General features: G+C 44.0%; 1 protein-coding gene across 7 annotated transcripts in view; it reads left to right on the top strand.

Moving 5' to 3' along the window:
* NALCN (sodium leak channel, non-selective) overlaps positions 1-8,931 on the top strand; it is a 312,076-nt gene extending 303,145 nt beyond the window's left edge. For 4 of the 7 annotated variants that reach the window (XM_072760965.1, XM_072760967.1, XM_072760971.1 and 1 more), the window contains 4 exons: positions 3,127-3,277; positions 5,044-5,193; positions 6,586-6,703; positions 7,240-8,931. In XM_072760965.1, the coding sequence (XP_072617066.1) occupies positions 3,127-3,277; positions 5,044-5,193; positions 6,586-6,703; positions 7,240-7,433 (613 nt within the window). In that variant the 3' untranslated portion in view covers positions 7,434-8,931. The remainder of the gene's footprint in view (positions 1-3,126; positions 3,278-5,043; positions 5,194-6,585; positions 6,704-7,239) is intronic. The other 3 variants (XM_072760968.1, XM_072760966.1, XM_072760970.1) reach the window with 1 other exon arrangement.
* Positions 8,932-12,285: the final 3,354 nt, after the last annotated feature.

The raw sequence follows: 12,285 nt of genomic DNA, 5'->3' as shown, positions 1-12,285 counted from the left end.
CCCAGGAGGAGTCTCCCTTACTGACTGGGGAGCTGCTGACAGGAAGAGGTGGGGGGCAGTTAGGGGGCCCTCAGGGAGCATGGCCACCCCTTGTTTTGTGAGGAAGGAGCTGGTCCGGCAGTCAAGAGACCCACTCAGTGATACAGCCTCAGTGGTCAAGCTGGGGCTAACGTCCAGTCTTCCTACTCATGGGGCCTCTCTCTGTGATGGTTGCCCCTGCTTGGGTGGCAAACCACATTTTCCATTCAGTGGGCACCTAGACAGGACAAAAGCAACAAAATACTATAAACTAAGTGGTTTAAACAAGTTTATTGTCTCATAGTCCTGGAGGCTGGAAGTTTGAATTCAAAGGGTGGGCAGGACTGGTTCCTTCTGAGGCTGGGAGGGGGAGTCCATTCCAGCCTCTGGGGTTTTGCTGTGATTTTTATAGAAACATCCCCCCATCTGTGCCTTCATCTTCACGTGTCAGTCTCCCCATGTGCCTGCATGTGTGTTTGTGTATGCATGCGTGCATGTGTGTGTGTGTGTGTGTGTGTCCAAATCTTCTTTTAGAAGGACACCATTCATATTGGATTAGGGACCCACCCCATTCTGATATGACCTCATCTCAACTAATCACATCTGCAGTGACCTATTTCTGAATAAGAACACATTTTGAGGTACTGGGGGTTATGACCCCAACATTTTGAGGTACTGGGGGTTATGACCCCAACATCTATTTTTTAGGAGGAAAACAATTCAGTCCATAGCAGCTGTTTAAACAGGAATCGGTGGATCAAATCCAGAAGCCTGTGGACTTGGAAACAGTTACATCTTTATTTTCATGAATCACTCTCTGAAATATTGCATTTTCTACAGTGATGAATGCAAGCAACAAACCACAGTGGTATTAACAATACGTGCATCTTTGTCACCAACAGAAATCACAGATATTTTCAGAGCCCATCACTGATGTGGCTGGTAATTTAAATATCCTCTATACTTACCAGTACTTCTAAGTTATAGTGGTCATTTGAGCTACTAGATGTTATTATTTAATGCAACAATAAAGGAGCATTCATGTTACTATGTCACCATCTTTTTAAATTTTTTCTAAAATTAATTTTCTTTTATTGAAGTAGAGTTGACACACAATATTACATTAGTTTCAGGTGTACAACACAGTGACTCAACAGCTCCCTATATTATGCTATGCTCTCCACAAGAATAGATAACATGAGTTACCAAACAACACTATTACAGCATCATTGGCTATATTTCTTATGTTATACTTTTCATCCCTCTGACTTACTCATTCCAAACCTGGAAGCCTGTACCTCTCCCTCCACACCCATTTTGCCCATCTCCCCACCGTCCTCCCCTCTGATAACCACCAGTTTATTCTCTGTGTCTGTCTCTGCTTTATTTATTTTTTTTAGGTTCCACATATCAGTGAAATCGTATGGTATTTGTCTTTCTCTGTCTGGCTTATTTCACTTAGCATAATACCCTCTAGGTTCATCCGTGTTGTCACAAATAGCAAGACCTCATTATTTTTTTTTTATGTAAAGCTGAGAGCTATGTGTGTGATATAATATATATATCATCCTCTTTACCCATTCTATCATCACCTTTATAAATAAAATAATATGAAAACTGTATACCTCAATACAATTGGTTTCCTTTGTAAAAATGCATATTTTATTTTATGTGTTTTAAACGTTCTTCTGTGAAAAGTCCCGTAGGCTCTCAGAGAGGTCTGTCCTCAGGAGAAGTCAAGGCCCTTCTCTAGCGGTACCTGTTTCCATCAGGTTGCAGGTACTTGACAGGTTCAGTGTTGGTACAGTGGCACACATTCAGAAGCACTCAAGTATACAGAAATACACTTGTGACTGAAGTTTGAAAAGCGATCAGAACAGGAAGGACCTGGGAGATGTTCTCTCAAGTTGTTTTCCTTCCCACTATTCACTTCTTCCAGGAGCAGGCTAAAGTGCAGAAAAGGAAGAGGCACAAAATAGGTATGATTAGCAAAGGATGTCATCTCTAGCAGAATGTCACCAAGTCATTCCTCCTGGTGACAAAAATTGGGGGGCTGAAAGTGAAGCACCTAGACATACCGCCATCCTTAGCAGTTATCCCTCAGCCTCTCTGGAACCCAGTGAAGCATCTTAATAAAATGGATCTGGGCTAAAGCCAACGGGGGCACTGGTTGCCCCTCCCCGTCTCTATTGCTCAGTGAATGATAGAAACAGTTCGGCAATAATGAGATTCTGGATGAGGCAGGGACAAGAGGAAGAGCCAACACATTTCCTTCCTCCATAGTGAGAAGAGCCTTGGCAAAGAAGAGAAGGTCAACTACCAGTGCTGCATGGGGAGCACCCCCCCCCCAGCACCTCTATGCCGGGATGTAGGCTGTGGAGGTGGTACTGGGCTCACAGATGGGGCAGACAGGGGCTGAGTGCTAACCTGGGGTCCCATGGGGGCAGCAGGGAGCACAGAGCCACAGAAAGGGCTGCATTCTCCTTTAACTGTGGACCTCTCAGCCCAGATACGGAAAGAGTATCTTATCGCCCCAGGGCCCTGAGGAGGCAAACCCATCAGCTGTGTTGGTTTTATTTGCCACTGACTATACCTGCTATGCCAAGGTCAGAATGGGAGCGAATATTGTACCCTGACTTCACATCCACCAGAATTGTGAGATCAGTGGAGAGGGAAATGTGGGGAGGGGAAGGAGCAGGAAGCATGACCTTTGGCCAAGCATACTAACCATCCCCAATTAGAACTGAACCTGACAAAAGTATAGAGAGAGCACTCTTCCTTCTATGGGGAAAGTTCCAGAGCCTTAAGCAGCTGAGAATGTAGATCAGGGCCCTGCCTGGATCTTTTGTTTTACAGACAGATGGCACTTACTGTTGTAAGCACCTCACAAGTATTAACTCAATCACTTAATAAGGTGGGTACTGTGACTATCCACATCTTACAGAGGAGGTGACATAACTAGCCCAGGTCCCTCAACTAGTCCAGTGGCATAGGGACACTACCTTGGTTGGACTGAGTGATGTCCTGTCTGGAGTTTGAGATATCTGCTGCCCAGAACTCCAGCTGAGTCAGACCTGGAATACTTTTCTGCCCCCCCCCCCCCACCAGCATGCTCTCTTACCGGTCAGTTGACATCCGGAAGAGTTTGCAGTTGGAGGAGCTGCTGGCCAGGGAGCAGCTGGAGTACACCATCGAGGAGGAGGTAGCCAAGCAGACCATCCGCATGTGGCTGAAGAAGTGCTTAAAGCGCATCAGAGCTGTGAGTGAACTGCAAATATCTGGGTTTTTATTTCCTCCTCTCAAAGGAAAAGAAGGAAGAGGAACAAAAGAGAAGAGCTTCATGGTGCCCAAGTGGCTCAGTCAGTTAAGCGTCAGCCATCACCTCAGGTCATGATCTTTGGGTCCTGGGCTCAACCCGGCATCAGGCTCCCTGCTCAGCAGGGAGTCTGCTTGAGATTCTTTCTCCCTCTCCCTCTGCCCCTCCTGCCCACTCATTTCTGTCTCCCCCCCCCCTAAATAAATAAAATCTTAAAAAAAAAAGAAAGAAAGAAAAGGAAAGAGCATCATGAGCAATAGAATGTGATCCCTCCTGTGATTAAACTTGTGGCCCTTCAACTCCATCAGCTTCACCCCTCATGATGGCCATATGATTGAAACCTTAGCTCCAGCCAGACCCAGATGTGCCCTTTTGAGCAGAGTCCATAGATGTTCCCATTGAATCACATTTTTATAGTAAGCACTTTGTTATAAATGTTTAAAATGTTTTAAAAGCACTTTGTTGAGGAGCACCTGGGTGGCTCAAGTCAGTTAAGCATCGACTTGATTTCAGCTCAGGTCAGGATTGTGAGATCGAGCCCCATGTTGGCCTCTGTGTTGGGAATGGAGCCTGCTTAAGATGCTCTCTCTTCTCTCTCATGCACTCTCGCTCTCTCAAAAAAAAAAAAAAAGCAGTCTCTTGATATTAAAATATTTGTGATCTCCATTTATCAAACTCAACTGTTCAAAATGCCCAGAATCTCTACATATTGAGTGGCAACTGAATTTACAGAAGTACTTTTAAATTGTTCATAAAAATTCCACCGTACTGTTGATAATGTTGTTTGGTCTTTAACAAAGGCCACCTCTCCTGGGAGTTTAATGATCTGTCTGCTGCCATTAGAACTATAAGCTTATAAGATTCTCTGACTCATAAATCAATGAACATGTAGTATGTTGGCATAGACTGTGTTTACAATAGGCACTTCTACTAGATAATTCCTTTTATGAATGTTTTTGACTTATGATTCACACAAGAGGTAAAAAAATCAAATTAATCACTAAATATTTATATTTAACAGATTTTTAAAATCCTGTTTCTCAGAACATCAGCTGCAGAAACATGTCTTTCTATTGGAGGAGAGAAAGTCCCCAGAGAAACAAAACAGCCCAACCTCCTATAGCAAGGCAATAGCCACAGCTGACCCATCATAGCCCTGCTCACTCTGGGGATCCAGCCTACCCCCGACAGGCCTCAAGAGGCCTCGATTTGCTGGATCAGCACCAGACCGTGCTCCTGAGTATATGCTCTGTCACAAGACAGACTGGCCTGCTCCTATCCAAGAACCAAGGCAAGAGCACGAGTTCTACTCATCCACCCAAGGCTCTCTGCCTTCAACAACCCAGAGTAAAATGGAGATCCATGTTGGCTTAATGAACACAGAGCAGAATAAGAAGGGAAAAAATAGAATACCTACATTACCAGTTTAAAAATTCTATTTTAAATACAACACAAGCTGTATCAATGGACCTACTTATTCTCTTTGTTAGGCAAATGCTATGGTTTGGGAAGTCTCTAGGCCCTCCTTAGTAGCAGCGTGATACTTACTAGGGAAATTAGTTAAGCATCCTTATTTGGAAGCTCCTAAGAGGTCACCAAGCATACAGGTGCTGTGGAGAGGAGAAAAGAAAATATGATTTGAACGGTGGGGGACAGGGGCACGTTGGGCTTATTTTTCTGTTACCCAGAGAACAATCGTATTTCCATAGAAACAGCAGCAGTCCTGCAGCATCATCCACAGCCTGAGGGAGAGCCAACAGCAGGAGCTGAGCCGCTTCCTGAATCCTCCCAGTATCGAGACCACCCAGCCCAGTGAGGACGTGAACGCTAACAATCAGGATAATAATATGCAACCTGAGGTATGGGTATGAGGTGTCCTTCCTCCAAGGATAGTACATGCATTTTTAAAAATAAAAAATAAATTGGTACTGTTCACACAGCCATTTCAACCAAGGTGCCAGTATTTCTAATTGGAAGTTTTTAGTTTCAAAAAATTGGAACATGTTGATCCAGACTATGTTCGGATCTTTGCAACTTGGAATCTTTTGGGGTTATTTCAAAAGATGCTGATTCCGAGTTGTATGAATACTAAAAAAAAGTGCCTGAACTCACTAGTTCTGTGGGGGTTTGTCTAAAGAGTTAACACTGCATCTCTATGGTTAATCAGAGTCCAGTACTAATGAAGAACATGGTTTGCTTGAAGCTCTGCCCTAAATGCTTTCTTCTACCAAGTCATAGGAACTTGCTGTAGAAGTGAAAGTGTTTGTAATTGGCCACTAACCTCCTTATAGTCAGACTCATTAAGGATTTGTCCTTCCATAGCTTGGAAGAGCATATGGAATTCAGGAGGATTAGCCTGAGGACCTTCTTTTTACTAGGACTTAGCTTATTTCCATTTCCAGATTGAATGTGCATGTCCATAAAAATGCAGAGAGAGGCACAGGCATCCCAGAGAGCCTTGTGCTGTGACCAGCAGCTGGCAGGAGGTCCTGCCCTTTATGAGGGTGCAGTGTGGACCAGCTGGAGTTGATCAGCATTCTGACATGAGCCCCCTGGCAGCATCAGCCTTCGTGGTGTGTAGTGACACAGTCAGGGGTCAGTGGTAAATAATGAAGCCTGAGGCTCCACAGCCCAGCGGGATGCTCCAAGGGGACCTCTTGCTCCACAGCCCAGTTAGGGATGGATTTCATGTTGTTGGCTCCCCAACACATAGGAATCACTTGCCACCGACAACAGGAACTTGTGCTGGGACAGTCACCAAAGGGAAGAGGGACATAGAGGCTTCTACGATGGCCCTGCCACCTGTCTGCCTGCCATGAAGATGGGTAGAGCAGGGTAAGACCAGGACAGCCAGCCAGGCAGGGCTGATGAGGTTGGCAAAGCAATGATTGCAGAGCTCTCTGGTTTTAAGTAGAAAAAAAAAAAGAAAAGAAAAAGCCCATGTAGGAGGAAGTGGCCCTGGGGGGGCGGGGGGAGGAATCCTGGAGGGATGCCAGGAGGAGGTGCTACCTGGAGACCTGGGCCCCCTCTCCTCACCGTGTGCAGTTGTGACTCTCACTTTCCTGGACCCTCTGAACCCATTTCTCTTCTCTCTTCCCCCTTGTGGACTCTGTGGCTCTGGTACTGTTTCTGCCACTTGTTTTCCGATCGCGTTTTCTTGCTTTCTTAAAATGAGAGGGCGGACAGGTGCAGAGGGTGGAGGGGCGCCCTGCGTTCAGGAGGAGCCTCACGCTGCCCTGTCGCCCATGCAGACCAGCAGCCAGCAGCAGCTTCTCAGCCCCACGCTGTCGGACAGGGGGGGCAGCCGGCAGGACTCCACGGACCCTGGGAAGCCCCAGAGGAAGATCGGACAGTGGCGGCTGCCCTCAGGTGTGTGCCTCGAGTCCTTTCTCCATTGAGTCAGGCGTCCTAGGCGCATCTACACCCTGCGGGTTTTGGGTCTCAGATTCCAAATTCAGGTCTGCCTCTAAAGTTAGTTAGACCCCCTTCATTATTGCTTACACCATCTGCCCTTTAACTTTGTTGTTTTTTCTTTCTTTGTATATACCCATGAACACCTACTCACCCATATTTCTATGACACTTATATTGATTGGAACATTCAGTGATTTTGTTGTGTTGTTAAGTGTTTGTGATTATCTCAAAGTGTGGCAGCGGGCAAATAGCTTTTTTTCAAATGGTATCCCTAGTTGTCCGTGAACATAATTTTGAAGTCTGTGAATATAAAGTTTGTGAATATAAAGATCCAAGAGCTGGAAAGGTTTCATACCGAACATCTATGGGTCGGACGCATGTAGTAGGACTTGTCTAATTGTTACTGCTGGGAATATTAGAGCTTTTGAGGAATGGCTTGCAAAGGGGGGGAACAGCTCCGCAATGCTCATAGGACTCTTGTCAATTCCACAGCACCAAAACCAATAAGCCACTCAGTGTCTTCGGTCAACTTACGATTTGCAGGGCGCACAACAATGAAATCCGTAGTGTGCAAAATGAACCCCATGACCGACACGGCGTCGTGTGGTTCAGAGGTTAAGAAGTGGTGGACGCGGCAGCTGACAGTGGAAAGCGACGAAAGTGGCGACGACCTCCTGGATATTTAGGTGGACTCGGCGCAGAGCAATGTCTAACGGGGAACGCTGCTTTCCCACATTTTTTCCTATGGTCTCACATCCACTGGTGAGCCGTCCGTACTTGAGACGTCATTTAAGGCCACCTTGTCACAAGATTTTTTAAAGTGGATTTTTGTCCTGCCATAGGAAGGTGTAAAACTTGATCTGTCGCAGTTGTACACATGAGGGGTTGTTAATCTGTGTTTGAGAAATGTGCGTCATGGCAGTATTTGTAATATTACCTGATATCAGATGTAGATCTTTCAGACATTTCATATATCCTGTCTATGGAAACTAAGGTGTGTATTCCTATATGCTCTTCTGCAGTATTACCACCCCCTGAAAGAGTGCTAAGCCTAAAGTGGCTGATATTTATGGTACAGAAGCTATAACTTTAGTTCATGTTTTTCCCACTTCCACTAGAAATACTTCCCTCGGGAAAATTTATTATTTATGATTGATCTGCAAAGGTCAGCACTGAGCTCATAACTAAAATAATAGTGGTTTTACAAACTACAGATTCCGAATTTTTAAAAGTATATTCTTTTTCTCGTGTTATTCTTAAAAATATGCACAAGATATTTAGAAGTCAGAACAAGTCAATGTCTGTCCTCAGTCACTCTAATGCAACCATTGCCTGCTTCCTAGAGAACTCTGTGTGCAGGGACCAGGCAGAGAAATGGGCCCACAGAGCCAACTGGTTTAAAACAAATATGTAAAGTAGATCGCTTGAGGGATGTGGTTACATAGAGATGTTGAGTTTCTTTTATCTTTCAAAGCCTTTTAATAACTAAGTGTAGCAAAAAGAATAAAACTATATGATTCAGCTTATGAAAGAAATCTTCACGTGTGTGATGGTATCATTGGGTTCATTTCTTACCCAGGGTATGTATGTTCATTTTGCCATAAAGTCGGCAGATATATTATGAGTAGATCCCAACACACCTGTACCCTATTCAATTCAAATTGACTCCCTGCTGCCAGACTCCTGTGGGAATAACGGTAACCCTGTAAAATCCTGCTTGGAACTCACAGTGTAGGGACCCCAGGACTCAGCTATATTTGTTTCACACACCACATGCTCTGGAAAATAAAAATGCAAAGTGATTATAAAGTTCCTCAGCCTCTTATGCTGGATCAACCAAGGAAAAAATGCATCCAGGCCCCTAACTACAATATTTTTGATTGGAGATTTGCTCTTTAAATGATTTCTTTTAATGGGGTGATTATCTCTGAGTCCTTTGACAGCCCAGGTTACTTAATGATCCTTTTTTTTCTGTATTTAACATTCTTAAAATAGCCGAATCCTTTCTGTATAACAAATGTTAACATTGTGGTGCGATCTATTGTTTATAGGATTAATTGTGAGTCTAGGATAATGGGTAATTGAAGTCAGTGCAGCCAAAAGGATTTTATTTGGTTTTATGTTCCATTGGAGTTTACTTTTTGTACATAAGAAAATCAAATAAATATTGACTTTGTAAAAGAATTTACTCTTGAGTTGATGGTCATTTCTAAACCCTTTCTCATGTGTGGAAGGAAGAAAGGGGGTTTGGGGAGTGGGATCATTAGGAATCAGGCACTTTGCAAACTCTGTATTTGAATATTCTGTCTATAATTAGTTGGCAAAAGCTCTGTCCCTGATACTCATTTCAGTTCAGTTCCTAAACCAGAATGTTCCTTTCACGTGTGTGCCCGTAAGGCTGAGTGAATACCTTCCAAACCCACAATAAAACAGAAAAAGCTCTTACATGACTGGGGCATGAGCCTGTACTCATGCTGCATGAAAACGAGATTTTATTTTTTTGGCTCATTACACTTGAGTAATACAGCTTCATTCTCACAAAACTGCTGAGCCCTTCCTACAACGTCTGTTAACTGGTGTTCAGCAGAACATCATTGTTGTTCATTCTGCAGTGAAGCAAAGGGCCAAATAGCAATGCATTTAAAGTCATAGCACCCTACATTTTCAATTAAGTGAGACAGCCAAGCAATTCCTGTGGGGACCCATCTCTACTAGTTCCTGAAGCCAGTAGAGAGGACAGCAAGCCGAGAAGATAAGTGCTACCCTTCTTAGATTTTTTTTCATCAACATATAAACAGTCAGGTTATGCAGATGGGAAAACTTCAGCCACAATGTTCCCTGGTCCTTAGGGAGCCAGACACTGATACTAATCTTGTCATCATGCCACCCACTGCCTTTAATTAAAGGACGCTGTTGGTTCCAAGCTCACCAGAAAGCATAAGGGGCAGAATAGTTGACACAGAGCCCCCAGTGGGCATAGACCACACATGCATTGCACATATGGCAATTCAAGGGGACTCAAAGGGAACAGGGATGGAGAGAATGGCCAGACCGATGCCATTCACTCTATTCTCAGTGGTCAATTGAGAGTAGCACCCATCTTCAGCGACTGGCCATTTGTGCCCTGTCCAAGATGAATAAGATAAGGGCATGTAAAAGAAAAACCAGTTTTAAAGCCCTAAGCAAAATCATTTTCAAAGCCATTTGATTGATGTGTTTGCCTGCTTCTTTGTAGGAAGTGGCATACTCTAGATAGGTGGCTTTCAATAGATTAGTTGGCAGTGACACTCGTTCTGAGAGTCCTTCAAAAGTTCCTAAGATATTAACCAGGCAAAACCAGGGCGTCCCTAATTGAAATTAGGATGAAGATGAGAATCCCACTCACATAGTGTCTTTTCACTGCCTGGTATTAAGTGAATTGTGCCCTGCCCCCCCCAAGGTACGTTGAAATCCTAACACCCGGTACCTACCTGTAAATGTGATCTTTGTGGGGGAAAGAGTCTTTGCAGATGTAATTAGTTGAGCTGAGGTCATACTAGAGGAGGGGGAACCTGTAATCCAATATGAACTGCTGTCCTTATAAGAGAGAATCACCAGGGAAGAGAATGCCATGTGAAGAAAACACTGAGGTAAGATGGCCATGTGAAGACAGAAGCAGAGATTGGAGTGATGTTGATACAAGCCAAGGAACATCTAGAGCCCCAAGAAACTGCAAAAGGCCACAAAGGATCCTCTGCTAGAGGCATTAGAGGGAGCGCGGTCCTGCCAACACCTTGATTTTGGATTTCTAACCTCCAGAACTGGAACTGAGATGATACATTTTTGTCATTGTAAGTCACCCAGTTTGTAGTATTTTGTTGTAGCAGCCCTACAAAAGTAATACACCCCCAAACCTACTCCAGCCCCAAAGACGACCTGAACCATCCTAGTGCTCCCAAGAACCTAGTTGGAAAAACACTAGTACAGATCAAAAATCCAGAGTTTGTAGTTTGATAGATGTTTCAAGTCCTGGATTTACTGGTTATTCCTTATGCAATCTCTGATGAGTTTCAAATTCTATCAGGGCCAAGACTTAGCCTCTTGCTTTTTAAAAAAAGGCAGGAGAGAAAAAAAAGGGGTGGCAGGAGAGGTGAATTTATTCACTTAATTTACCTAACAGTTTCATGAAATCTTCTGTGTGGGCCTACTCTGAGCACATGTGCATCATACTCCAAATCATTAAGTAGCTGTCTGACCTCCCAACCAGAATCCCCAATTGGCCAGTTGTCCAGCCAGCCACTTTTTCTGTCTACCACTGCAGATTTCCAACCTGAAGCAGGCCTGAGTCTCTGGAAGAGAAAAGATCTGACATTAAATCAAGTTGGATCATTCTAATTTCTGATTCAAGACTGTACTGCTATGTAAGGTGACCACTGAACATTTCTAATATATGAGGATGACCAGAAAAATTGCAGGGTGGGTTGAGGTTCATATTTGGGACTAAGGGAAGGTTACTGAATTAATTTTAAAGGGATAGTAGAAAACTAAAAGTGACATCTGTTTTAACTATGGCCTGAGTTAGGCTTATTAGATATACAAGTTACACACATTAAACAGAAGATGTCTCTTATACTTCCAGGGGGAGAATGTAGATTGGGCTGTTGAATAGACAAAGCTGGAGGTCACAGAGAGGGATTCACATCCAGGAGTGTCAGCATAGAGATGGTATTTAAATCCCTAGACTGGATGAGATTACCTAAGGAGGCACCATAGCAAAGAAAGGAAGTCTGAGGGTCTGTAGGAGTGTTCCAGGGCTGCCATAACAAAGTACCACAGGCTGGGAAGCTTAAGGAACCAGAATTTATGTTCTCAGAGTTCTGGAGGCTGGATGTCCAATGTCAAGGCATCAGCAAGGATTAGTTTCCTCTCCTTAGCTTATAGATGGCAGTCTTCCTTTGTCTTCACAACATCTTCCTCCTGTGTGTGCCTGCATCTTAATCTCTTATTATAAGGACACCAGTCATATTGGATCGGGGGTGTACCCCGATGACCTGATTTTACCTTAGTAACCTGTTTAAAGGCCCTACCTCCAAATACAGTCTCTTTTTTGGGTACCAGGAGTTAGGACTTCAACATGAATTTTAGGGGGACACAATCCTGCCCATAACAGAGTCTGTCTCCCTGGTACAGGGGCGTTGTAGAATAACCTTTCATAGAACAGTAATGGTGAGCCCTGTGCCTGCCTGAACCCTAACCAAGACAATCAATTCTGAGTATTCTTCCTTCCCAAAGCTCAGAAACACACAACAGCCATGCATCCAGAGTTTCAGGGAGGTCCACTTTTCTGAATCAGCTTGTGGAAGGAAGGCACCACAAACATTGTTACCTTAAATTCTAGTTTGCAGCCTGGAAGCTCACAGCTAGAAAATGTCTCCAGCCATCCCAGCTCAGCAACTTACTTTCATGAAAGATCACTACCTCCAAAAAGTATGTTTTGACCTCACACTTGTTAGGATGGCTGCTACCCAAAATGAACAAACAAAACAGAAAATTTATAAC

Source organism: Vulpes vulpes, chromosome 6 (assembly GCF_048418805.1).
Source record: "Vulpes vulpes isolate BD-2025 chromosome 6, VulVul3, whole genome shotgun sequence".
NCBI classification, from domain to species: Eukaryota; Metazoa; Chordata; class Mammalia; order Carnivora; family Canidae; genus Vulpes; species Vulpes vulpes.
The sequence above is the reverse complement of the archived record's forward strand: the minus strand, read 5'-3'. Positions and strand labels throughout refer to the sequence as shown.